The sequence below is a fragment of the Homarus americanus genome, unplaced genomic scaffold (genome assembly GCF_018991925.1).
Source record: "Homarus americanus isolate GMGI-L3 unplaced genomic scaffold, GMGI_Hamer_2.0 scaffold55, whole genome shotgun sequence".
Classification (NCBI taxonomy): Eukaryota; Metazoa; Arthropoda; class Malacostraca; order Decapoda; family Nephropidae; genus Homarus; species Homarus americanus.
Window position 1 is genome coordinate 352,697 of NW_024713894.1, and position 27,228 is coordinate 379,924.

A 27,228-nucleotide genomic window follows, 5' to 3' on the forward strand; every position below is an offset into this window, starting at 1 on the left:
AGTAATATGATGCATAACTAAAATTTAAAACCTTTATATAAGCCTCTTTACCTTCCTTATAAAGCTACAGGTCCTTTTGTTTCTGTTTCTGTATCCTTAGAAACTTTCCTTCTCTCTTTCATAAGGAACTGCTGACGTATTCTTTGTATCCTCCACTCACCTTTATAAAGTTACAAACGGTCTAGTATGGTACAGAGAGTTACAAACGACTGTAGAAGGACTTTTGGGTTTGAGTAGGAGTACGACTTCCTGCTGTAGGATGTTGGTTGAGGAGTTCTTTCCTGTTATCCTCATAAGATCCCCTTAAAACCTTTCATCATATATCCTGCAGGACTCTTGGACTCGACTAGAACCATAGAAACATCGAAAAGGACCTTCTTCTGTAGGATGTTAGGGAGGTGGATCCTTCCAGCCCTCGTGGTGATGGGTATCCTACAGGGGCACACAGTGAGGGCCAAGCCAGGTACCTTCTTCACCACCGGTTCCATCACCGACAAGTGGCTCCCTACAGGGATTATCGCCTCCTTCACCGCCATCAGTACCAAGACGGAGTGCGAGAGTGTCTGCTCTAAGGTAGGTATTGCTGGCTCTCTCTCTCTCTCTCTCTCTCTCTCTCTCTCTCTCTCTCTCTCTCTCTTAGTAGGCGTAAGTAATGTACAACGTTTAACATTCTGAGATGGATGTTAATTATCTCTCTCTCTATCTCTCTTTCTTTTTCTCATTGTGTCTGTCTGTCTCTCTCTTGATAAATACATAATTATTACTTACTTTTCTGTGTTTCTCTTAATTTATTCATTATTTTTAACTCTGGCATCCCCTTCAATAGCCAACATTAATCACCTCATTACTAATTTACAAACGTCAGTACTTAAATAAATTACTTATATTTTATGACTCTCAAGGACCTAATTCTCAAGGATATTTTTAAGTTTTATCTCTCATATTGGAGCCATTAGAGCACCTTTGACTTTACGGTTGGGAAGTGAGGCTGGTCGAGTGCAGTGCCGACCTCAATGTCCCCTTAGGTATCGAAGATTTAGTTGTAGCATTTAAGGGTGTTTATATATTTAAGGGAGTTGATACATTTAAGGGAGTTTAATAATAATAATAATAATAATACAGTAATAATAATAATTCAGGAAAATCATCATCCAGGTATACAATTGGTTTAGCATATGAATAGACAATGCAGGTTTACCATGGAAGTACGGGTATACAGTTTCCAATGTACCTAGATAGTGCGGGTTATACAAAAATAGTAAACAGTAAGGTAATTTGACCAAGGATAGCCGACAAAGGTTTCAGATTCAGATTTGCCCCATACAGCGATAAACTCTATGACCCAAGTTGATGTTTGACCTATTGACAGAACTTGGAGTGTAATGGATATGCCATCAACATCCTAGAGAAGAAATGTGTACTGTACAATGTCAAGCCTGGAGGAACCAAACCTGTACAGTACAATGGTTACAACTTGTACATCCTGAAGAGAAGTAAATCATTGTACTACTGGTTGTTGTGGTACTGTAGTAGTAGTAGTAGTAGGTTACAATGCTGTATTTAAGTGTGACTGTTTGTGATTGTTGCTTTAGTTGCTTAATTTTTGGGGATTGTGGTGGTAATTGTAGTTATTTTAATGGTTGTAGCAGTAGTATAATTGATGGTGGATGTTGGTAGTCGAGAAAGAATAATTATCTCCTCCCTTCCTCCCTCTCACCCTCCTAACTTTGTAACTGTCTCCTTCCTCCCCTCTCACCCCTTCACCTCACCAGTAATCTTGAACTCTCTCCCCGGCAGCTGAGGAGGACGGCTACTACGTCTATGGGACAGATTACATCAAACTTATGATTGAACGCCAGACCCCCGTCATTGCCTCTAAGATATGTGCTCAAGATGGTGGTCACCTAGTCTCCGTCAATGTGAGTTAGGGGTTACTACGGCTCTTTTAAGATCAAAACAATTAAAAGTTCTCTGTCTTTTTGGAGGTAGTAATCAGGAGGTACTTGGTAGGCATCAGGAGGTACCTATACTTGGTATTAGTAAGGAGGTACTACTGAAGAAAGGGGGCTACAATCATCTATATACAGTATCAGTCAATACCATGACAAGCTTGGGAAGGAAAAGGGAAACTTTGTCCTTAGTGTTTCCTTTCCTTAGCTTAATCCCTTGTGTGCTGAATAAAACGTCTGACATGAGCCAAATTAAATACTAAAGGTGGCGTTACTAAAGTACTATTCACCTGTAAGAAAACGATTTTAAATAACTTGGACAATACAGTGTTATCTCTGCACTGAGCATATATACTGTAATGTGTACCTTCATTGTCTGTGCACGTGCTGAATCAATGTAAACTTTTATATACTGAATCTGTTTATCTACCTATTTACCCTACAGAATAAAAAACTGAACAATATGCTGTACAACATGATGGTGAAACACAATATATGGACCGCCATCATCGGTGTCTCCGACTTAGAATCTGAGGGCGACTGGAAATACGCTGATGGTAAGTCCTTATAAATGTTGATGCTTTGTGGATTCTAATTAATTCAACTTGTATCTATCCTTTAGTGTTATTATCTATCCTTCAGTAGTATTCTCACCTATTCTAAAGTCTTTCTATTATTATTGTTATTATTCAGTTTTAAATCTTACTCTTATAATTATTTCATTATGACATTAATATTGGTGTTAGTGGCACAATAATAGTGCACTTGTCTCCCACCGTAGAAGTAACACTGGTTATTGTAGATCATAATAAAGTAACAAAGTACAAACTAACTGCTCGAATGGCTATTAAACTGAGAGGTGACAGAAATTATAAATAAAATTAATATTAGAACTTCACATCTCTCCCACCCTCCCCCAACCCCTCGGGAAGAATTTCAACTAATACTGTAACGCCATACTGTACATTTCCCAACACAGGCTCATCCCTCTCCTACACTAACTGGGACTGGAATGGTTTTTGGCCAAGGAAAGACCTAGATTGTGCAGTCATCACCATCACCCCCGAAGGGTCGTGGAGGCATGCCAGTTGCTGGACGCTCGACTACTACTTCTGCCAGATCCCAATGTTCTAAGCCTTTCATCAACTACCCAATAACATCTTAAACTTATGATCAACTGCCCAGCAACATCACAAACTGAACATCAAAAGTACTATTTTTTTTGTCATGAACCTAACCTGGTCTAGCCAACCTTAGCCTAATCTACCCTAACTTAGACATAACTTACCCGAACCTGAACTAGCGTAAATCTAACCTAGCCTGATATACCCTAACCTATCTTAATAACCAAGTACAGTAGGAGTGTATAACTCAGATTTGGTTGATTCATGTCATCCAAAACACAGTTGGTTTAGTGCTCAACTGCATTGCCCAATATTTCTTTAACAAAACTTACCATCTTTTTGTGTAAGTGTGAGTGTAACTTTATATTAGCCATTTTATGCTGTACCGGTTGAAGGAACAACAACAGCTTTGTGTTAATTACGTAAAACATCCGGGTCGGTATAAATATATCCTTGTGATCAATGCTGGCGGTGGTGCTGAAGCTGCTCAGTTACAAGATTCGGTAGTGGCTGGAAGAAGTTTAGGGAGCGGCTGCCTTTATTTGATGGTGAAGACCTTCTCTTTGTGTGAAAGGAAAGATGTATGCAACTGGAGTGAGAAGTGTGATGTTTTATGGTACAGTACTGAAATGTGCGGTTAAAGATGGTGACATACGTAGGATTGTACAAGCTGAAATGAGAATGAGATGATGGATGTGTAATGTGATGTTGAGAGATGGAAACCCTGTTCAGAGCTAAGAGGGCAGTTGGGTATTGAGAATATTGGTGAGATTTTGTGTAGAGGTAGACACTAGGATAATATGGGAATTATTTAATTAACAGAAACATATTGTATGTTTCAAATAGATGTCTTTTCCAGTGAAAATTCTTGTAAAGTTTTCACAAGCAGATATTGACATTACTATTATCCTGAAAGTAATCTATCAGTCTAGTACAAATTAATGAAACATTCCCTATAGACTTTTTCAGCCACTTGTGTACAGTATATATAAATACCGGTACAGTATTTAACTCAGTTACGGACAAACCTCTTATGTACGGGTGCTAAATAATATACTATATGTTATAGCCCTCACTCTCTGACAGCTAACTCATGCTATATAAAGTCTTATGCTATCACTGTGTGTTAGTGAGCAGTAATAATAATGATGATAATAATAGTATCAGTATTACCATTACAGTATTATCAGTTACTATTATTATTAATCTGTAGATAATATTAGTACAGTATTAACAAATCTTACTTCTTTTCAGTTTTAATTTACTTAAGTTATTTTTCTAGCCTGCCTACACAGCTAGTTATGACCACAAGTAATGAGTGTATTGAGTAAATAAAAATTATATTCTCCCTCAACTGTACTGTGAATGACCTAAAATAATAACGTAACTAAAAATTTATATTTTGACCTTACACTAAAATTCTTGCCTAAAAGTTTCAATATATCACACAAAGTCACGAGGAATCTTTAAGCTAAAATATTTATAATATAAAATGTGATATACAGGTAATAACAACCATGTAATTATCCAGTTATTGTTCAGTAAATACCACTGATTGGCTGGCTAGTACAGTAACTACCTTGTGATTGGTTAGCGAGTACAATAACTAACTTACTAAGTTGTGATTGGCTAGTCAGTACAATAACTGACTTACTAACTTGTGATTGGCCAGCCGATAAAGTAACCACCATGCCAGCTTATGATTGGCTGGCCAATAAACATTAGCTTGAAAGTTAAATTAGATGAAGTATATCAAGATGGCAGACAAACTAACCACTACTGTAAGTACTCTACACGTCTAAGCTCTACCAGTACTTGATAATTTATTTCTCACATCTGCTAACTTGACAACATTATCTAACACATTTTGTTTTACCTGTGATTCCTCAGAATAAATTCTGCCTCTTCAGTTTTTCATCATACACTTTATACATCTCCTTTCTTTGCAGTAATTAAGTATGGGATGTTCTGTTGCCTAAGGCTCCCTTATCTTCATTAGGCTCTGTTTAGTTAGGATCTGTATCATTGACAATAAATTACCTTGTAATTCTTGTACTCAGTTATTCTAAAGGTAAGTAATACATTTAGATTTACTATTTAACTTTTTTATTTTTCTTATTTTTATCACTGTGTGTACTGATATAACCACAAGAGTCTAAAATTTGTCGTGCAGAATTGTTGATATGCTTGAACCTGTCTGGCCCAAGGTGTATACCGCCATACCATCTTGTCACCACCACCAACACATCTTTGGCATCAAGGATCTGAGAACAAGAACAACAAAGAAATGGTCAAAAGTTTAGTCAGCATGAGTTAGTTAAAAGAGTTCCCTCAGTCAATCACTCAATTAGGACTGGTACCGGGTACTTATAATATTGACTGTCGTAAGCGATATGCGTGTCGCTTGCTGTGTGACATATTGCGTGTCAGAAACCATACAAGAGATAGGATGGAAAGAAAGTCTAGAAGGGTTTACCTACCTGGAGGAGGTGCAGGAGGCGACCTCCCGCATGAATTTCTCCATCATCTTCACAGTTTTGGTTCACATTGGTGGATCCCTCGGGGGTAAAGCGGTAGGCGTACATGTTGTGAGTGGCATTGGCGATCTTCTTGTTCTCATACAATTTTCTCAATACTTGCCTGAAATACAACAAATATGAAGCACTACTACAGTATACAAAAGAAGTCCTCTACAGCCAACACCACAATGATCATTCCCCTGACCAAAACCAACACCAAAAAGGTTCATAAACTATATACAGGTTAGCCTCATTTAAACAGGGGGTTGTCTTCCTAGAAAATTCTTAGTGTACAGGTGGTTACATTCCCAGCAACAGCCCCCATTTTGGCAATGATTCTGTGCTGTGACAAGTTTCCATGTATACACCAACAGAGGTGGGATGACCAAGAGCACTATTAACATGTAAGGCCCTGAAACTAAGATTAAATTTAATGCAGTACCACACCACTTCCTGACAAAGGCAACTCACAGATCAGTCTACAGAAAATTGTGGTTATCCTTGCCTTTTTTATTGACTCACCAATGAACAAGTAAGGTATGGTGGCTCTGGAAATGGTATACAAGTATAAATAACATTTGAGATGGAAAAAATAGATTGCATAAATATAAATCTGGTTCTTGTGAAAGCAACATTAATGAAGGCAACTTGCATAAAGAACTCAATTCAAGTCAATAAGACAAATGGAAACCTTATGTCTATGTAGAGGAAAGATGAATAACATACAATACCCTGACCATAACCCCCAAACATTTTCAATTAAGGGGATCAACAGAGTCCACAAAATAAAGCCACTGAATCCAACAAATGTATAGAAATCAAAGCAAAAATCGATAACCCCAAAAATGACTGGAAATTAATGGGTATGAAGCAGATTCACAATACTGTACCTGACTTCAGCCTGTGACTTGACCCCTGCAAGATGTGGCTGGAAATGACTCTTTCGGTCAGAAATAATCTCGCCAGAAAATATGTCTGGACAAGGTGTAAGGTCCTCAGTGTCTTGCTCAAGCTTCACCGATGCTAAATCTGTGGTGACCTGAAACACAATAAACCATTTATCAAACAAAAATGAGACTTTAAAATAATTCATATTAATACGTGAGTAATTAAATATACTGTGCTGTAACTCTACAGTATCTATGGGAATACAGCATCATATACCTGAAAATTATTGAGTGAACTTAATCTCTTTGCCTGTGAGTGATACCAATACTGTATACAAGGGCCAACCCCCACCCTACCACATTCTTTATTATAGGCTCATGGCATTCAAACTCTTGCCCACATCAGTGAGAAGGAATAACTCGAATCAAGTGTTTTTAGAATAAATGTCAGGTACAGTATTTTATTTTAATAACCCAAGCGAAGTTGTGTGCCTCAGTTACTGTTGTTTTCCAAAAATCTGAAAAGAATCTGTAAAACAAGAGTTAATTCATGGTAATTAAAGTTAACAGCCAAGAGAGAATAGTTTTTGCCAGCCCATAAAACGACTGTACAGTATTTATGGGAGTAAAAAAGACAAAGAAATTCTACATATACAGGGTATTTGATTTATACTAACATGGAGAAGAATTATCTTTACCTGTTGTTCTTCAGCTTCTTGTTCACTCAGCTGTGATTGTTCCACCATAAACTCACGTATTCTCTCCACCCACATGTACACAATGCTCTCACCAGCATTTTCTCTGTAAGTAACAAAATAATGTTAATGACTACGTACAGTATGTATATAAACTCGACTGGCTCGGCATTATAATAAGTTACTCATGGGTTCTTACAATTATTCAAAGTCTTTGTTAGGATTTTAAATTTGGAAACAAAAGAGAACACACCATGACACTCCAATAACAGCAAGTGTTCCCTCATATGTGTAAGTCAAGAGTGTGAAACCTCATGAGTCATTGAAAATACTGACACAACTGAATGTTATCTCATAAATATTTGCCTTTTCCGGGAAAGTGAATTTATTCTTTACCAAAATAATAAGTAGCTTGTTCTTCACAGATCAGCTATTTCAAGTTCTTACAGATATATATCCTCCAAGTATCCACACAGTTCCTGGCGCTTGAGTCCCTTCAGCCACGGTGCACTTAACATGTAAATAGGAGGAGATTCTCCCGGATAGTCTGGAGGCATTGTCACCTAAAAAAACAAAAGCATCGGTACAATGCTAACCCTTTTCTCACCTCTACTGTGTAGACACCCATCAGAGAACCTCCATCAATTCCTTCTACCAGTAGTTTTACTACTTGAACTTACACCTGTACTGAAACACCCAAATTCTAATAAATGTTCCTCTCCCTCACCTGGCTGAGTGCAGAGTAATCTATGCAGGTCACCATTAGGACTACAGGCTGTCCAAGGGGCCATTCAGGGAACAATATTTTTCAGTACCATAGTAATTACTGTACTGTATATCCAAAGGTTCTATTTAAATACACACCATTCAAAACAGTTTCTAGGTGGAATTCCGGGCTAAATAGCAGCAATATTGGACTTGATTCTAAAGTCCTCGACTGGATCCAAGCTTAAGCAATATCCTCCAAAACAAACAAATTGTCAACACATGCTTCACTTAGGCTGCCTGTGATGGAGTAATGGCATGCTTGAAGATATAAGGCTATTTGTGACACTAGAACAAGAATTCAACTATAGAAGCCTGACGACCTACCGAGACAGACCAGTGCCATGCTTACAAATTTTAATGTACAGCCCCATATCAACTTAATCTCCTGTATACTATAATTTATTCACAAATCCTGACAATTAAACCCTTAACATCAACTTGGAAGGTCCGTAAATAGTGTATAACTGCCCTTGTATAAAATAAGTAAAAAAAAAATATGATACACAACTTTACAATTTACTTTATATATGATATTTTTTTTATGATTCAGGGTTACATGTTTATAAAAATACAATAACAACAAAATATTTGAATAGATTTAAATATTTATTAAACAAATCCTTTAACTGATAATCTTCATAAAAATTCAAGATGAGATTATGGTCATGAAGAAAATAAGGGTTTATTCAGACGTTACAGTTTGGATCGCGGGGCTTCAGGGCTTAAACTCCATCATTTTAGAATTTCTTTCATGTCAATCTTACCTGTAGGAGAGACATCCATTCCCCTTCTGTAATGTCTACACTATAACACCTGTGCTCAGAGCTCTCTGTGTGGAAGTCGGTCCCATAGATGGAAGAAAGAGCCTCAATTTCATCAACCTGAAGATAAAATAAGTATCAGAATATTACTACAATGAGAGTCCCGGTATATCTAACTACTGTATTACTGTATCAGAGGGAATACTACGGTAAATAAATTCCTTATCTTTCCTGCCAAGTTCCGCTTCAGTTGCATCCCGCGGTCATTTTTCGTTAACCACCCCTCACCTTTTTCACATGAAGAAAATATATTTGTTTTCGCATTTATTTTTCTGTTTCAGGTGATTCTGTCATTTATCTTTGGGGCAAATCATATACAGTCAACCCTCACTTTACGCGGTCCCACATTTCGCGTTTCCACGTTTATGCGGTGCCCTGCCGGAACCCAGGATGTTCACATTCCGCGGTGCGTATACCCCTTTACGCGGAGAGTGTCCGGCTCGACGCTATTTTTAGATTCGCCCCACCCGCCTGCTCCCGCCTCCTCCCTCCTCTGCCTCCGCCTGGCCAAGCCGCGTGGTAAGGTTGCGCAGTGCATGTCTCTGTTGCGTTATCACTGACGTCATATGACGTATCGGACTGTGATTGGCCATGCATCCCTACCTCCCTCCGCTGCTAGCTGTAATTAGTTTAAAGTAATATGACGTGTCCACCCGGGGGAGGGAGGGAGGGAGGAAAGACGACGCTTGACCTAGCCGCAGCAGTTTCATCCCTCCAGGCCACACCGTGTAATCGTGCATCCATTGTTCTCTAAAATGGCTTCCGCCAGACCACCACCCCCAGAGAAAAACCTTTCCTTGCCTGGACCCAGCCGCCCTAAGCCCAAGAAGACACGACGTTCCTTAAGCTACGAGGTGAAGTACAAGATCATCCATGAGTTAGAGAAAGGAACAAGACAGGTTGATTTGGCACGCCAGCATGGTGTGAACGAATCTACGATCCGGACGATAAAGAAGGATGCAGCCAAGATAAAGGAGCACATGAAGATCACAAAGTCTACAGGTGCTTCTATGATCAAGTATTTTCACAACCAGGTGCTTCTCAAGACAGAAAAATTACTTGTGAGCTACTTGGTGCGTCAGGCACGACGGAACATGGCGGTCGACACGTGCTCTGTTAAGGAGTACGCACGTGAACTGTATGCTGCAGTGTCACGAAAGATGGGAATTACAGAGCCCAAACCCTTTAATGCTTCCTCTGGGTGGTTACAGAGGTTTAAGATGCAGAACAAGATCACCAATATAAACAGTGGTGGTGAAGAAGCCAGTGCTGACCGTGTTGCGGCTAGGGAATTTCCTCCGTTTTTACGTGAGATTATGGAGGAAGGACAGTACACCGACGACCAGGTGTTTAACATGGACGAATCTGGTCTTTTCTGGAAAAAGCTACCTTCCAAGACCTTAGTTGTCCAGTCTGCCAGCAAGATTCGGGGTCGGAAGTTGCAGAAGGAGCGCATCACCGTCCTCTTTACCACCAATGCCTCCGGTATCTGTAAACCAAAGTTATCGGTGATTCACACAGCCCGCAAGCCTACAAGAACGTGGACATGAGCAAGATTAATGTCCACTGGCTGACCGCACGCAAGGCGTGGATATTCTCTGCTCTGTCACTCTCCTGGTTTGATGACTGTTTCATTCCTGACGTGAAGAAATTCTGCGAGCAACAAAATGTTCCATTCAAGATTTTGTTGCTCCTTGACAATGCACCAGGACACTCGCCCCTACTGTTAGATCGTCACCCCAACATAAAAGTGGTCTTCCTTCCTCCCAACACTACGTCTATATTACAGCCCATGGACCAAGAGTTAATCTGTAATGTAAAAGCTGCATTCTCAACAAAAAAATTCCAGCTCCTGAACGACTACACCAACACCAGGGAAGAGTTGCGTAACCTGAGTGACACCACCACCGATAGCAAGAGCGAAGAAGACGAGGATCAACAGTTGGCAGAGCAAAAAATACTTTTCAAACAATTCTGGAGAATATTTAACATCAAGAAAGCTGTGGACTTCTTGGTGGAGGCATGGGATCAGCTGTCTGTAGCAACTGTTCGTCACGCATGGAGACATGTGTTGCAAGGCATTCCGGGCGTAAGGCAGAGTCAATCTGTGACTGGTGAGGTTCAGACTGTTACAGTAGCAGTGGACCTTGCCAGAGAAGCTGCGCAGAGTGTTACAGCTGCAGGCTTCTCCGAGACCACCAACGACGACATCCTGGAGGTGGTAAGGGATCCTGATGTGACTACCGACGAGATGGTAGATGATGATGACGTCAGTGAAGAGGCAGGTGGTGCATCATCCCAAGAAGAACGCCGCTTATCCCACAGTAATGTTAGGGGTGCCATCGAGTGTGTCGAGAAAATCAAGCTCCTCCTTTCCGACGACCATGACACAAACAGGTATGAAATCGTCACTACCCAGCTGTTGCAGACTATGGAGCCTTACTTCAAGGTTTATCACGATAATATAAACACCAGCCGTCAGCAAAGCATAACAGAGTTCTTCGCCCGCAACCCACCACAGCCAGCCCAAGCCAGTGATAGTGACAGAGGTAGAGACAGTGAAGATGACTTTGAGGGATTTGTCAGGGAGGCCCTGACAAGTGTGGATGACAGTGATGGCGACTCACCTGAGGGCCAGTAGCCTGCCCTCTGCCTTGGAACCAGCCTCCATCCCCGTACGCCAACCCATCTCTTCTACTTACGTAAGTGTTCAACCTAACTTTTAGTTTTCCTAACCTAACCTTTATTTTTCCTAACTTAACCTTTATTTTTCCTAACCTAACCTCTTCTATATTACTTGTGTGTGCATACCATCATAAAGTTAAGATAAAATTTTTACTACAACATAGTTGTGTGTCGTCAAAAAGTGGAGTTTGGGGGTCGGCCCGGTCTCTATTTCAATTAATCCCCTATGTTATGTTGTTCACTTTACGCGTTTCTCACTTTCCGCGGTACCCTGTGGGTTACATTAACCGTGTAAAGTGAGGGTTGACTGTATATATATATATATATATATATATATATATATATATATATATATATATATATATATATATATTCCCGCTCCAACAATGTAGGGGGCCACGTTGGGAATGCGGCGTTTCAGGTGTGTGTGTACGTGGGGGTGGGGGGGCTGAAAATGAGTGATTTCCACCATAAATATATGTCAGAATCACCTTAAACACCAAGAAAACTAGCAAAAAGATAAATTTTTCATGGGCAAAAAGTTAAAACTAAACTACCCTTATCTCACCTAACCTAACAGGCCACGTCCTAACCTAACAGGCTGCGTCCTACTTAGCAGGAGGGTGGAGCCATAACATCAAATTGTGACTTAGAAACATTTGTGATTATTACAATTAAATCGTGAATATCTCGTTTATTTTTGGAATGCCCCACCAAGAGATATGTTAATAGTAATTGAAAAAAATTGTAAGAAGGTGATGGGTGGTTAACGAAAAATGACCCTTCCAGCCTTGTCAGTTTCACTAAATTCCAAGCTTTGGCTTTAATATTCTTACTAACCTGTCTGCCTAAGTTATTCTCAGCCATGATGATATCGTCTCTGGATGTATCACTCAGTGTCACCCTTAGTGAAGCTGCCACCAACCAGACCAATACTTGTACTGGACACAAACTTTTCCTTTTCTGGTGCAATATTTATCAATCTCTGAGGAATTTACCAACAGGTATTTACTTTATCATACGTGAACTGTGTTGTTAACGTACTTATCTCTGGGGAAGCCTTGCATTACTTTGATTTAGCGATAATAATGAACACTTTATATACTCAGGAAACATATATACCTATAATAAAATATAATCCCCATCGTGGCACATATTATCATTGTGGTCCTCAGGGAAAAGTGTGTAAATATTGAGTGATAAACATGTTAGAAATTACAGATTGGAATTATACCGAGACGTGAAGACATTTTTAAAAGGTACTTATTAAAAATACCTCAATAATAATGAGTCTGGAAGTAATAGACGAAAGACAATTATGTGTAATTTAAGCCGCACACGACAAAAGCTTTATCGTACGCTTAAGGCAACAGTGATGTCCTCAGTGTGTTTATGATGTCAGCTGATGAGGACTTTTAAACCGGGTTTTAATGTTCCCTTTAAATATTATTTTCAGAATTAAAATATGTAGTTTTCCTCTAAATTTAAATAGGTTTATAGCTATTGATACAAAAATGTATTATTTTTATACATATTTGGTGTATATATATGCTAAATAATTATAAATAAAGAAGTTTACATAGTCTTGAACAAGTATTTGGCCTGTGGACGCCCCCCATTATTTACAGGACCAAATGATCTAATTATTGGAGAAGAATGTTTGTATATATTGTCTGAGATCCCTGATGACAAAAAATACAATATACATAAACAATTGAAATATTTCTAACTGTTAATCAATAAAATGGGCCGAATTCTCCTCGCAACATTAATTATCACATCAAGTAATTAACTCTATTTGACACTAACAGCTGCGCAGTAGAATCTGAATAATCTGATCTTACGACTGTGGAAAGAACTGTTAGTAGGGATTAAATTAAGATATATTAAGAGTAGAGAAGGTGACTAATAGTAGAGTAGACACAACACTCCCCGGTGTGGTAGAGGCTCACAGGTGCACGTCGGCCACAAACCAAAATAGCCGCCGGGCCGCAGCTCACTAACAACGATGGTAACTTCTTCATTTATACTGAATCTATTGTTTAATATAGATTTTTAGCTGTAGGAGAATGTTATATTAATGTTGTGCTGGTGATAATTTCCAGTTGTGTTGTTGATTTTTAACTATAAGAGATGACGAGTGATTGACATGACATGTTATTGTAGGTCTTTTAAATTTACTCTGTGTTTATTGTTTATTTTATAGTGAAGTAAAAACTGTAGCTGTAATAATGTGTTTCAGAAGTGCAGTGTTTTGATTATCGAGTTTGTTAGTACTGCTGTTTGGAAGTCTTGTTAGGCTGTTTTATTTAGTATTATTGATTAAACTTTCACCAGGTCCTCTCACATGATGATTATGTTGATGATTTAATTTGTTTGCTTAATCTTGGTACTGCTTGAAACAAACGGGTCAACATTCATCTTATGTCCATCTGTGAATTCTGTTACATAAGTTTTTTCTTGTTGTTCAATGATGTGGAGCTAATGTTTATTTTTTGAGATACAACCATGATTTGTACAAATGGGCAGGGCTTTGAAGAGGAGGATAAATGTGGGTTTAAAGCACACACTAAAATTATCAGAATAATTTTTGAAAACCTGACCTAACCTTTCATAACCTTGGGATCATTTTTAGTGTTTAGGTCACAAAGGAGCCATAACGAGGATGAATATATCTATAAATCCCCCAAGACTTGAAATGTTCTCTTATTGGTCAAATCAGATCGTTTAAAGTTCACAGGAAAGAGATTTGAATATAATATTACGTGAAAATGTGTTTAGCAAACGAAATGTAAATTCCAATTCGCAGTGTACAAAACCGGGTTCACAGAATCATTGTCGTTTTTTTTATGAGATAAGAAGTTAAATACTGTAGTTAAACCAGCTAACTTTTTGTGAAGCCATCATATACTGAATATATTTGTATACTATATGTTTCAGGCAGTTTTTGGTGTGCAGTTGGTGGTGACGATGGTGACGGCCAGTGTGCTGTCTCGCATCACACCGCATTACTCATTAGCACGGTGGTTGCTCTGTGGCACAGGGTAAGTCATAACTTTGGTCAATCTCATATTTATACAAAATATATATTAAGTTCAGAGTATTTCAGAATTCAATATTTTCCAGCACTGGGGCTCCTAGACATAGTTAATGCTTTTGGACAGTATCATAGTGGCTCTGATGTTACCCTCAGCTTAACCAGTTAGTGTAATGTCACTTTTTGTTCGTTGCACACATGGTCAAGCATGTGGAAATACCTGAGGAAACTTTAACTGCCAGTGAAAACTGGTGTACCACTTTAGGTGATGACAAGGTTTCCATAATAAAAGAAGGTACACGAGGCAGGTGTGGAATGAGTAGCCTTGCATCAGTCATCAGCTTCTCACTGTAACCCTTCATCACTTTCATAAGATATGTTTTGGGACTGGTCTTCCCCCAGTTAGTCTGATATTACTAATTCCTTCTATTGAATATACTGTAGTATTGTATCATAAATCTATCGGTAAGTTTCTTTTATTTTATGAATACAATACAGGGTAGATTTTTATCATGTGCTTAGTATTTAGTTTAAATTTGGACAAAACTGGAGCCCTTAGTGTTCTCTTTATGGCATGGTCTTATAGTTTATTATTTCATTGAGTCTTTAGTAGGAGAATAAACCCTCCATATTTGTTATACTCTCACACAACAGACTTATATACTATCTACACCCTACTGATGAGGAGCTGCGGTCCCTGGCAGGTGTTCCTAAAGATAAGGGCAAAAAAGGTAAAGGGGGAGGCAAAGGGAATAGCAAAGGAGGAGGAACGGCTGAAGATGATGGGACATTTACAGTACCTCGTACTCTAGACCTTACCCTGGAAACATCACGTATGGTCCCGGGTGAGGTGATGCAACTCAAGTTTTACACGGAGTACCAGTGGCTCCTTGACTTCTCTCTCTGCTCGGCAATAGTTTATATTATTACAGAGGTACGTACGAAGTGAAGGATTTATTTGTTTTTAGTTTAGATTCAAAATACTAAGATAACGTTAGATAAATTTGGTAGTAAAAATTACTTTGTTTTAATTGTACAAAAGATTCCACATTGTGTTTTTTATTTTTCCTGAGGAAGGTATCCAAACCATCTGCAAGCAAAAAGCAGATGCTTACAAGCTGTGTTTGGAAATGCTGTAGTTGAAAAAAAAAATGGATAAATGTAGTTTTGTGTTAGTTTCAACAAATATTGACTCAAGAAAAAACCCAGACCACCTGATGTTTTGACACCTCAGCTTATTTTGCCTGAAGCTTAGCCGTCCTAACTCTGCCTTGGGGGGTTAGGTTAGTGTTGGGATGGTTCAGTTTAAGGTGAAATAAGTTTGCATGCTTAATCTTCAGGTGGTGAAAAAAAAAACTTACTCTGGGTCATAGTCATTGCCAAGGTTACATAGTCTATGCTTCTGTTGTATTCCTTCAGGTTAGGATTGAAATTTATAGTTACATCTAATATGCTTTTTGGAAATGTTACACCATCAAGCAACTTATCTAATACACTGTTTACAACCCCTCATGGCTCCTTATCATCTCGTACTTGGCTGGTTGGTACTGTAAATCTCCTTCATGATAATTCTCAATCGGTATGAAATGTAGAAGACAACATAGAGGTGTACAGGTATTTGCATTCTGGGGTCACAAGGTCAAAAGTCAAAGTTGCTGTTTTTGGGAAGTTATTGAAGGATCTTTTTACACATTTTTCTTGTTTGTTATTTACAGATTTTTATGGCAGTGGCTCCCCCTAAAGCTGAGGTGAACCTGAGTATGTTGTGGTGTCTACTGGCTGTTGGCTTTTCATTGTATCCTTTTATTAATAGCGATGTCAGTATCAGAATGATAGGTGTGTTGCCAAGTTTATGCTCCACACAGGTAATTAAAATACTCCCAGTTCTTTATGTATTTCTGTTTAGTGTATTAGGTGTTAAGTGAGTATGGTGAGACAGTAGTAACAGGAGCAGACCATCCCGTACAGTTGTAGGAATCAAGAACTATATAGTAGTACAGAAACTTTTTTTAAGTCTTCTAAAGTGTTAAGGGATGAAGTCCTTTAGTATCCAGTACACTGTATATGCAAGTTTAGGAACTAGTGCAGTAGTTGGAGTTGCATGTAGTTTTAGCCACTATTTTATATTTTAACAGAGATCGGTGTTTGTTAAAGTGATGAAATTGTACTGTACACTATTTCTAAATCTCTAAAAGTGGTCAGTGGAATTTTTTAGATTTTTTAGCAATGAAGAATTTTGGTAGAAATAAATACATGAAAGAATAATTAGATATAATTATAACTGCATTTTTCATTATTATGGCAGGAGACTTAATGACCAACATAGGCATTGTTTGTTTTTTTTATTCCAGATTGTAATTTTTTTTATGTACTGTATATAAGTTTATGTACTGTACTCTCTTAATTACTGTTGGTTTTATTGCCTTAACATAAGCCTCAGTAAAATCATGTTCTCCCTCTCAATGCTGTATTTCCGAGGAGAAGACTCTGGTGGGGAAAAGGCTATGGTTGTCCTCTCCTTCTTCACTTACCTCCTCATAGCCCTGGGCATGTTGATCCTCGATGAGAGCAAGTTGGAGTTGGGCCTTGACTTGGCATACTCATCATTCAATTCTAGTGCTGCAGCATTCCTCAAGGCACAAGGCTTGCCATCAGAGTTAGTCATCACTGAATTTCAGTATGTGTAATGTAACACCTAAAAATTTAAGTGCTATAAACTCTGCTTCACAATGGTAATACAGCTGTTTCCTACATAGACCTGAACCTGAAAAGGATGTTTGAGGTCTGTAAAAATCTTAAAAGCTAACATGTCACACTGTCATGTAATGTAGAGTAAAGGATAACTTTAATGAATACAGAACAGCTAGTTATGTTTACAAAAGACACATACTCAGAGCAAGAACATTCACATGGTAAACACAGTACAGGTACACCTTGCCATACACTGGACATGCAGTCTTCATCTGTGAAAGGTCTTACTGTTAGCTTATATTGTCCCTTTTTCACAGCATCTAAGATCTTCCAATTAATAATCAGTCAGCTCAAATTTAATGAAGTCTTTACTTCCAGCGGTCCAGCATCTAAGGTGACATTTAAGATCATCCTTGCTGTGTTGTGTGCGTTGATTGGCGCCTTCTTCACGTTCCCTGGACTCAGATTAGGCAAGATGCACTGGGACTCTCTAAGGTAGATTGCTTGTTGTGTAGTTTGTACTGTTAATTTTCAGGGTTGGCACAGTGATGTTTTGAGATGGAAAAGAGTATAAATGGTTGGTAAATCATCCTGAATGTAATGTTTAATATAAATAGCATATTAAAAAAATATAAACAGGACTGAAAATATATAAAACTTATTAAATCAAATACAGGTATAATAAGATTTAAACCAGAAAACCCCCAAAACAAGTTTTTGTTAAAAAAAAAAGGATTTATTTATTTGTTTTCAAACAATGGTTTTTACCAACCCTGTTTTTTCAAGGTCCCCTTTTTTTGTGTTTATGTGTTATTGTGGATATACTTAAATAGTTAGACATTTAATTTCAGTTCTGAGAAAAAGTTCTTTTTCCTATAATTTTTTCCTAGAATTAACCTTTATCTCATTGATTTTGTTCAAAATCTCAACATGCCGATTAAGGATCTGTTGTCGGCAGTTTAATATCTGTATAATTAAATGTCCAAGTGACATCTAAAAAATTTGTATTACTTTATTTTAGTTTATTTAATAGTTGGTCTCATATACCACTATAAGAATTACTTTGGGAATAGTCAAGGACTTAAACTATTTCAGTTTGTTTTTTATTTCCCCAGATTGTGCTCTACCATTACAGGGTCATAATTAATGTTACAGGTACTGCACTGAGAATAAGGTCCTGAGACTGTTCTTCCATATTAGTTTTATTGCCCCACTGTTCCTGGTGACAATGTGGATCAAGCCGATCTCAAGACGGTACTTCACAGAATACACTTGGCCAGGTCGTAGCCATCCCTTGTAAGTAGTCTAGTGAGAAGGACTTTTTACCACTTGTCTAGTTATATATGTGTTAACTTACAAATCTAGTTGGATCATTTCAACAATTGACTCTAAAATATATGCTTGAACTTTGTACTTTATGGGGATTACAGTTACATGTCATAATTTGTTAGGGATTTGCCGTACTTCCTGTAGCTTATTTCAATTTATCATTTGCCATTTTGGTAGTGTTTATCTGAGAGGTGTTTGTTACTATATATTCAAGAGCTGCCTTATAAACAAATCTGCCTCTTGTCATTGAACCATTAATTAGATGTACAATATTGTATTTGATTAATGTAAAGGAGCTATAGTGGGCTGTTTGCTATGTTCTTGTATCTATTTTCTCTTGATTCTCACTTTTTGTACAGTACATAAGTTCTCTGAAATTTCAAGAGCAATACTGTACGGATATGAGGAAAATTGATGAAAACGGCTAATTTAGGTGGGAGGAAACTCTTGGTAAATTCTCTACATAAGTATATAAATGATACAAGATTAAAGTACATACAGTAATCTCCATGATTTCCTAGGAAGAATTTCATTCTGTCTCCCCTCAACACTGCTTTACTCCATATAATGTTTCTTTCCCATAGCATGAGCTCAGACATGTTTGACATTGTGCGCATTATACTGATCTTACTGGTGAGTGTAGTGAGGTTGGGCCTGATGCCTTACTACCTGCAGTCTTACCTCAACCTTGCCTATGAGAAGATTGAGGCTCAGAAGAAAGAGTCTGGCCGCATCACCAACAAGGAACTTCAAAAGAAGGTTCGTTATTGTGAATACCAGTGTGTGCTTATCCCAAACCCAGATTGCACCCATAGAGATGCATCTGTCAACCCACGAGGACTGTTTAGAACAATGGTTCCCAAACTTTATGGCATGAGGCCTCTCCTTTTGGTTTTCACCAAACCCTCATGCCCCCAATTTTTCAATTGACTAAATTTTATGATTTGTACCTGTACAGTACCAGCATTTATATATTTGTTATGGTGTACTAACTTGTAGAGGTATTGTATGGCAGAGAATGTTGGTGTTTGTGATATGTCTAGCTGTTAAGTTAGGTTCTAGCTGAATTTATAATTGTGTGAATATTTTAGTAGAATTCAACATTAAAAATTATTTGTTTACATGGCCTCATGGCCCCCACCCCCTTTACTCACCTTGCCCCCCCCCCCCCAGGTGTATAATCTTAAGTTGATCTCAATATACTGCATTTTAAATCAAGCTCCAAGTATTTTGCCCTAAAAACACAGAAATAATTAAAAATATCCCAAAACTATTCCACTCTCCCTTTTTAGGCTATCTCTGAATGTGACCTTCCCTTCATCCAACTTATTCATTCATCCTTCTCCTCCATTTATTTCACTTATACTGTATTTACATGTTAGTCATCCATCCCATAACCTTTTACTGTTGTTGTGTTAGATGAGGATGATGATTGGCATCTCTTTCTTACAGATAGCCCGGGTGTTTTATTACCTGTGTGTCGTGACCCTTCAGTACGTCGCTCCGATAATTCTCTGCCTCTTCCTCTCCCTCATGTTTAAAACACTAGGTGAGATTAAACTCTTCTTCTTCTATCTATATGTGTGTGTGTGTGTGTGTGTGTTTGTTTTATAATTGTACCTGGCTAACCTACACAGACATGGAAAATGGGCGTAAAAGTGGTGGTGATGATCCATTTCTCTTTTTGTGTCATTTATTAAGAAACTATTAAATTATATACCTGTATCTTAGAGAATTGGACAATATATAGTTGTTTTAAGAAGGTACATAATGTTCCCTGATTGTAATATACTACTGCACTAAAGTAATGTAAGGTATACAGGCAATCCCTGATTTATGAAAGTTAGGTTTAGAAAAATGTGAAGTTACGAAAAAGCAAACCTAATTTTGTCCCTTGTTTTGATGTATACTCTATGTGAAAAGTCAAAAGTCATGAACTAATCACTGTTTTTGTAATTTTTTTTACCCAAGTACAGTACACTAATAATGAAAATATGTTAAAATAATGTAATTTTTTTTACTACCAATACATTTACTTATTTTATTATTCTCTAATGCTCGTAGTGTTATTAAGTCTACAAATAAACTGTCAATGTGTCATGATGCTCCTGTAATCATCATATAACTTAATCCTCAAACTCACTGGAGACAAGTAGTCTCGTCTCCACCAGTAGTCACTCAGCCAGTTGCCTCACTGTGCAATATCTCCTCATATACTGTACTCACATGTAATGTGTGGAAAATTAAAATTATTCAGTACAATAAAAGTTTACAAGTTGTAAGAGTAAATGTGATATATGGAAGTGAACAAAAGTATGGAGGTGTGGATATTGTCAGCAAGGCTCTTGAGTGTAAGTGTAATCTCGGCGCCTGTACCATGCAAACGATGCAGCAGTAATTTATAATGATGCAACAACTCATGAGTAGTTGAGTGTACTCTTTCCTTTAATTTTTAGATAACTTATCTCTTATTATAGAATGGGAATCATTGTATTACGACATATGTATTATAGATGTTGACTGAGCATTTCATAAAATTCACTTGGTTTATAACTCATCCAGTTTCTTATAAGTACAGGTGTAAAGTTATTTGTGTGCTGTACTGCATGTTCTGTGCAGTATGTCACTTATATTTGTTATGACCAGGATGTTCATGTAGTTCCAGCAGTTTTCATTCTCATAGTTATGCTCTGGCAAGTTGTTTTCAATTAATTTCTTGCTCTTATCAATTGTCTTTCCTTGATTGTATTTCGAAAGTCCTTTGAAATGTTTAAGCTAATGTTCTTGTCTTTCTCAAAGGCAACTGGCATTTATGTGCACTAGTTACAAAGCAGAAATAGTCCTATACTGTACAGATTACCATAACTATATCACTCACAGGAGGACTCAGCTGGGGAGCATTACTGGGGAGAGCCATTGAGCCAGAGGAGTGTGGGTTGACCCCAGACTCTGAAGGTGAGGCAGCAACAACTATTCCCACCCTGCAGGATGCTCAGACTGTCATGGAAGCCACAAAAATACTCACTCTAGGAATGGAGGAGCTGAAGAAGGTATGGCATCTTTTAGTTGTGTCAGTCAGTACTAATTATGAGTGAGTAAGGCCTTATTCTATTTTATTTGAAATCTTTCATAGTAATATCAACTTTTGACAGTATACTGTATATTTGTTTATCATCCATACTAACATCTTCACTCTAGTTAGGTGGAGAAGGTGCTTCATGTAGCTTCATAAAACACTTATTGTAGATATAATTGTCGTCAACCTACATTTAGTCATTCAAACACAATGGATAATATGTCCATTGCATTTGAAATTTCCATAACTTTTCATATTATACAGTAAATGGTTTTGTTAGTGCTGTACTTATCTTAGTAATATCTAATGTAGAATTTCAGGAGATGTACTTTTATATAACCTGTCTCTGACCAACACCCTCATGGTTGCAGGTTTTCACCACAGAGTTCTACCGTGGTGTGTTAGGGTTCACAACATGGTGGTGCGTCTTCTCGTGGTTCCTCTCTGGCACGTTTGGTGTCGCATACCAATCATATTTTACAAAGGCATAAAAAGAAGTATTTATTGATTGTGTATCTCTTACACTGAATGTAAGAAGCATTTTACGGAGAGTACCTATGTCATGCTTTGTGTATCAGCCATATATTTTAACAAAGCTAAACGTAAATAATATTTATATACTGTATTATGCATCAGCCATATTTTACTCAAGGAAAAAAGACATAGATCTATAAATGTGCAGTAATATTTGTTTGTCATGTGTAATAGTGATATCTGAATGTATTTTTAGATCTCAGACTGCAGTAATTGTTTTTAAATGAATATTCTGTACTGTATTGTGTAATGTGTCAAAAGTATTTTAAAACTTCCTCACTGTGCATCACATGTTGTACGCTTCTTCATGCCTATTCAGTAGGAAAGCACAGATAGGGTCTTCCTGAAATATTTCCCTTTTTAACTAACCATCGCCACACCACACGTTAAAGACCTAACAGTAACTTTCCTCAAGATGGCTGCATTTGAAAGAATTTGTAGATGATGGAATGGCCTTGTAGGGGACTAACTTAATTCTAAGGATAAGGGCACCACTACCTGTCTTGCTCCTAAGAGTTCAAGATTTTTTGTCAAATGTTCAGGTCACAGCAGAAGGTCAGTGTTTGATTTGCAACAAGCATTTTATGTATAGTACCACATTATAGGTAAAATAATTATTGGTACATTGTCTTTCTTATCAAGATAACTGATGCTTGCTGGCAGAGTTATTTTATACGATAGAATTAGTAAAGAGAAGCATAATTAATGGCCTCTACTTATGGAGGAGTACTTATAAGAACTTTATAGGAGTACTGTACTGTAAATTTAATATGGATATCACCATTACTAAAAATATTAGCCTGAAAATTAAAGAACCTAGCCATTTTATAAACTGAAAGTGTCATTGTAAGATGTGTGTTAAATGTGGGGACAACTTGAGGTTCAGTATGCAGGCTAACAAGATTTCTGTTTTCATTTTTACCCATTACTCCTCTAGTATCATGCATATTGTGTTTATTAAGAAAAACTAAATATTTTAAAAGAAAAACACGAAAGTTTTTATAAGAGTTTCATAATTGTTTAAATTTGTGTAAGAATGTCAACATATTATACCTGTATACAGGAGACTTTATAATCATCAGTCTTTCTTGATAGCTGAAAATAATAAAATTAAATAATAATAATAATAATAATAATAATAATAATAATAATATAGGTTTACAGTTGGCTAGGGATGTATGTAAACTATTTAGTTATACAGTTCAGCATGAATATAGGTAATGTAGGTACAGTATATGATGCATGTACTGTAGGCTGTGGGAGTATGCAGTTTCCTATGTGCCTAGACAATACAGGTATACAACAATGGTAAACAGTAAAGTAATTTGGCCAATGATAACCAACAAGCTATCAGGTAGTTATTTCCAGGAGGGTCCTTTGTACAGAAACATATTGGTGAATGATAAGCTAATTCAGATTTCACCAGATTGGAATTAAAGATGTCTGTCTACAGTATATGATGTGAGGTGGTACAGCCTTTTGTGTATGTACTGTATGTAATATTGTACTCATGGGCGGTCATTAATACTTAATGCTGTGGTAGATATATGTTAACTTTATGTACGGTATATTGATATGAAAACTATTCAGTATCAGATAAATTGAAAGCCAAAGGCAAGATTCATTTTACAGTACTGTACAATAGTTTTGGGTGTTACACGTTTTTTATTTTAATTTGGCCATGAAATAATTGAGCTTCCAAGACAGAGTTACTCAGTTTTTCTAGTTTTATTAAGACTTCATAATTTATTTTGTGCTGTGTAGAAGTTTAACTTTAATGGTTGTTGTAATGCCTGGGCTTGTGGCTGTCTGTAGTATCTGCAGTTTGTTTGTCTTTGGAATTCATATTTCTGACACAATTCATTGTTAAGTGATTCAAAATGATGTGCATGGTTAGATTTTTATCTATGATATTATTTATTTATTTTTTAAAGTATTACATCTCTGACCAGGATTGTAATACCATAAGCTTCTCTCTCTGCTTCCAGGGTACATACAGGAAATGAAAAGTTGATGAGTTAAAAGTATCAGTAGTCAGCAGAGTTACGCACAACATACGAGTCTTCAATCTGAACGCTCACAATACTGCCGCTGTATTCATACACTGCCCTCTCACTTACCCTCTCACTTAACACGGGTTTGTTAAACTCGGATTCACTTGAACACTTCTTTCTTTTTGTTTTTAACTATAGTATCATTTAGCACGGGGCTAAAATTTGCTTTAACGTGGGTTGAGCTGGACGAACTCGATCGGGTAAAAATTTTTTTGGGCCAGCGGTCAAGTACATTACAGTCCATTGGTAGCATCCCCATGTCTTGTGGGTTAGAGTTCAGCTAGTGCTCAGTCCGGCCACATCCAAAACTTTGCGTGGTTTAACTTCAGTTTTTTTTGCTAACTTTCATCACCATGGCTCCACCTAAATGTTCTCTGAGTGCCCCTCTGCCTAGGGATGCTCCAGCAAAGAAGAGCAAGACCAAATTTACTTTAGAAAGTAAGTTGGACATTCTTCAGTGACCTGATAGAATGAAGACGATCCACCTAATGACGTCTCCACACAGTTGTTAACCTCCAACCAACATCCTACACCACCATCATTCTTCATAACCCTTCTTAAGAAAATCAACACTCGTAGGTCAAAAACATAAAATGAATGTAAACTTTTCTTCGTGCACCAGCGAGATTAAGCATGAGTTAATGTTACAGTATGGTTATTTTTCAACTCGTAATTTCAAGTTGATAGACTTAACTTTTTTTTATTCATTTACATCCTACATACAGAATGGGCAAGAAAAATAAAATAATGTAATTTTTCTGGGAACACAACCCCCATGTTAAGTGAGGTGGGCGGTGTACAGTACTTTATTAAGCCACTCAACCGTCATTCTTTACTGTATTGGGGGACTTATGTGTCCTGGACCTTATATATAAATTGCTGCTCTATGATGCAGTGTTATGGATAGTTTACTGTAGTTTATAATGCTTGAATGATGCATTTTGTACATTATGCTTTTATATGACATAATGTACCTTTTAACTGATTTATGTGACATAATGTATTTTTTAACTGAGAGCTTACATTTTTTATTGTAAATTAATGTACAAGGAATTAGTAATTGTCAGTTAATGTACTTTTTTAAATTTTTTACAACTTCCTCCAAATGTGTGAGAGATCCATAAAGCTTTTTATACTTTGTTAACTTTTATTGTGTCTACAGTATAATTGGTTTTGTTCTTTTATGTATTGGAGATTCTCTTATGTTTAAATCAGACCCACCTTAATGTTGTTCACTGCTTATGTGGGATTAATGTACAAACTTGATTACCACTGAGGTATATCAACACTACAATGATCAGTAGTAAAAGCAGTGCTGTTGATATGAATTTAGGAAGTACTGTACAGAGTCATGGTAATCAAAAGGTTCAATAAATGTTGCAGGATATTTGTAACGAAGCCACTGTAATGTGTTTGGTAATGATCAGAGGCTCAATGACAGTGAGGTGGGAATACAACAACTCATTGCAATGTTTAGGAAAGATTGTATTTAATATGTAACCTGAAATGTTTTAGGATAATTTGTACAGTACATATGACCTGAAAATTTAAGGATGATTCTCCTGGTACCCTGAAATGTTTTGGGAAGATTTTATTTGTGATCTGAAATGTTTTGAACAAATTATACATGTGACTGAAACCTTAAGAAATTGCTATGCACTGTACTTGGACCCCACTATAGCCATGGGGGTAACAGCCTGACAGTACTGTATACAGATTGCTACATTACTGTACGTGTATATATATTTATACAGTATCGTAATTTATTATTTTAACCTTCCCCCCCCCCCCCCCAAATAATTTCTGCATTCATGTACGCCAATTGATGTATGTCATATGAACAGTATTACATTGCCACTTCCCCTCCGAGCCTGTACAGTTGATCGTATTGTACACTGTAAGTCTTTGGGGATCACTGAAGATTATCCTCCAGCTTATTTCATCTCAAGATCAAATATCCTAATCTAACTGTAACTTTACCTTACCTAACCTAACCTAACTTTACCTAGCACTAACCTTACCTTACACTAAGTAACTTTACCTTACCTAACCTAACCAAACCTAACTTTACCTAGCACTAACCTTACGTTACACTAACCTTGCCTAACAATAACCTAACCTAACTTTACCTAGCACTAACCTTACCTTACACTAACCTTACCTAGCACTAACCTTAACAAACTGAATACTGTACTAATCTATTCTAACCTTTCCTAACCCAACTCTCCCAGGTAGCATAAAAGGTGTTTAATCATCAAGTGAAATAAACTGGGGGTGTTAATCTACAGTTGATCCATCTTTGAAACCTTGTGTATTTGTCATATTCTTCCATCTGTGCTTAACAAAATACCCAAGGTTGTAGTCCATATGTAGGAACTGGTTAGTCAGCAATGTTGAATGAATGTATCGGGACCTTGTGTGTATGTGTGTAAAAATTAACTGTATATAACAACTGGGGAATGTCGAGATTTGGAATAAAATGAAGTGAATATTTGTCAATTTTTTAATATATCTTCTGTGCATTATCCTGAAAACTTTGTACCTTTCTACTTGTATTCTTTATCGGTAATTCTGCTTAAGCCCGGTTCACACTAGACCATTTTGACGTCCATCACTGATGATGATAATCTTCACTACGCCTTCTTCCTCGCAGCTACACGCAGAGGCCCCAGCTAGGAGAAGAGAATGGTCACAGCAATTACTAATTAAGAGGACAATTAGTGTTGAATTTAGACACTTAATGAAGAGGAAGAAACAAAATGAGCCTGCTTCATTTTATTTACTGTACAGTATTTAGTATTTGATATGAGAACAAAAAATTCTGTTGTATTTTAGTCAAATATGACCTTTATTTCTTGTGAAAATGATTGTTTTGGGGTTTTTGTTGATTAAAAAAAAATTGCTCATTTGCACAAGAAATGACGGTCATATTAGAATAAAACAGTCGTAGTAGTTGTAGTATAATGACATCAACAGAAACAAGAGAATTTTATCTTTTCGATCAATAGTTCAAACAATGGTAAGACACTTTTTTCTATGATGTTTCCCTCGCAAATAAC

General features: G+C 37.2%; 3 protein-coding genes across 4 annotated transcripts; 2 read left to right on the forward strand and 1 right to left on the reverse strand.

The window, feature by feature from the left end:
- The first annotated feature begins 336 nt into the window (after positions 1–336).
- LOC121875004 (C-type lectin lectoxin-Lio3-like) lies at positions 337–4,427 on the forward strand. The gene is made up of 5 exons (XM_042379365.1): positions 337–573; positions 1,370–1,493; positions 1,798–1,919; positions 2,395–2,506; positions 2,929–4,427. The coding sequence occupies exons 1-5, from the start codon at positions 388–390 to the stop codon at positions 3,081–3,083; spliced, it is 699 nt and encodes a 232-aa protein (XP_042235299.1). The 5' UTR covers positions 337–387; the 3' UTR covers positions 3,084–4,427.
- Positions 4,428–5,162: 735 nt separating this feature from the next.
- On the reverse strand, positions 5,163–12,866 carry LOC121875046 (protein IMPACT-B-like). 2 transcript variants are annotated; one of them, XM_042379403.1, is made up of 7 exons: positions 12,725–12,866; positions 8,707–8,823; positions 7,622–7,737; positions 7,178–7,280; positions 6,483–6,631; positions 5,554–5,713; positions 5,163–5,337 (listed from the first exon to the last, which is right to left on the reverse strand). In XM_042379403.1, exons 2-7 carry the CDS (start codon positions 8,719–8,721, stop codon positions 5,167–5,169), a joined length of 714 nt encoding a protein of 237 aa, XP_042235337.1. In that variant the 5' UTR covers positions 8,722–8,823; positions 12,725–12,866; the 3' UTR covers positions 5,163–5,166. The 2 variants fall into 2 exon arrangements, with proteins under 2 accessions (XP_042235337.1, XP_042235331.1); XM_042379397.1 differs by lacking the exon at positions 12,725–12,866 and adding an exon at positions 12,289–12,673.
- A 259-nt stretch (positions 12,867–13,125) lies between these two features.
- On the forward strand, positions 13,126–26,662 carry LOC121875016 (transmembrane protein 161B-like). Its single transcript, XM_042379373.1, has 11 exons — positions 13,126–13,459; positions 14,389–14,492; positions 15,140–15,419; positions 16,201–16,280; positions 16,926–17,141; positions 17,555–17,671; positions 18,332–18,472; positions 19,090–19,264; positions 19,958–20,054; positions 21,386–21,555; positions 21,953–26,662. The coding sequence occupies exons 1-11, from the start codon at positions 13,457–13,459 to the stop codon at positions 22,070–22,072; spliced, it is 1,503 nt and encodes a 500-aa protein (XP_042235307.1). The 5' UTR covers positions 13,126–13,456; the 3' UTR covers positions 22,073–26,662.
- The last annotated feature ends 566 nt before the right edge of the window (positions 26,663–27,228 follow it).

What these genes read in the sequence shown, in the direction of transcription:
- LOC121875004 (XM_042379365.1), top strand. Translation starts at nt 388, where the DNA reads ATGTTAGGGAGGTGGATCCTTCCAGCCCTCGTGGTGATGGGTATCCTA. An exon ending in GCGAGAGTGTCTGCTCTAAG is followed by an intron (nt 574 to 1,369) that starts GTAGGTATTGCT and finishes ACCTATTGACAG; the next exon opens with AACTTGGAGTGTAATGGATA. An exon ending in CTTGTACATCCTGAAGAGAA is followed by an intron (nt 1,494 to 1,797) that starts GTAAATCATTGT and finishes TCTCCCCGGCAG; the next exon opens with CTGAGGAGGACGGCTACTAC.
- LOC121875046 (XM_042379397.1), bottom strand. Translation starts at nt 12,315, where the DNA reads ATGGCTGAGAATAACTTAGGCAGACAG. An exon ending in AATGGATGTCTCTCCTACAG is followed by an intron (nt 7,738 to 8,706) that starts GTAAGATTGACA and finishes TTGTTTTTTTAG; the next exon opens with GTGACAATGCCTCCAGACTA. An exon ending in TACTTGGAGGATATATATCT is followed by an intron (nt 7,281 to 7,621) that starts GTAAGAACTTGA and finishes TGTTACTTACAG; the next exon opens with AGAAAATGCTGGTGAGAGCA.
- LOC121875016 (XM_042379373.1), top strand. An exon ending in TAGTTTATATTATTACAGAG is followed by an intron (nt 15,420 to 16,200) that starts GTACGTACGAAG and finishes TGTTATTTACAG; the next exon opens with ATTTTTATGGCAGTGGCTCC. An exon ending in CTGGCTGTTGGCTTTTCATT is followed by an intron (nt 16,281 to 16,925) that starts GTATCCTTTTAT and finishes CATAAGCCTCAG; the next exon opens with TAAAATCATGTTCTCCCTCT.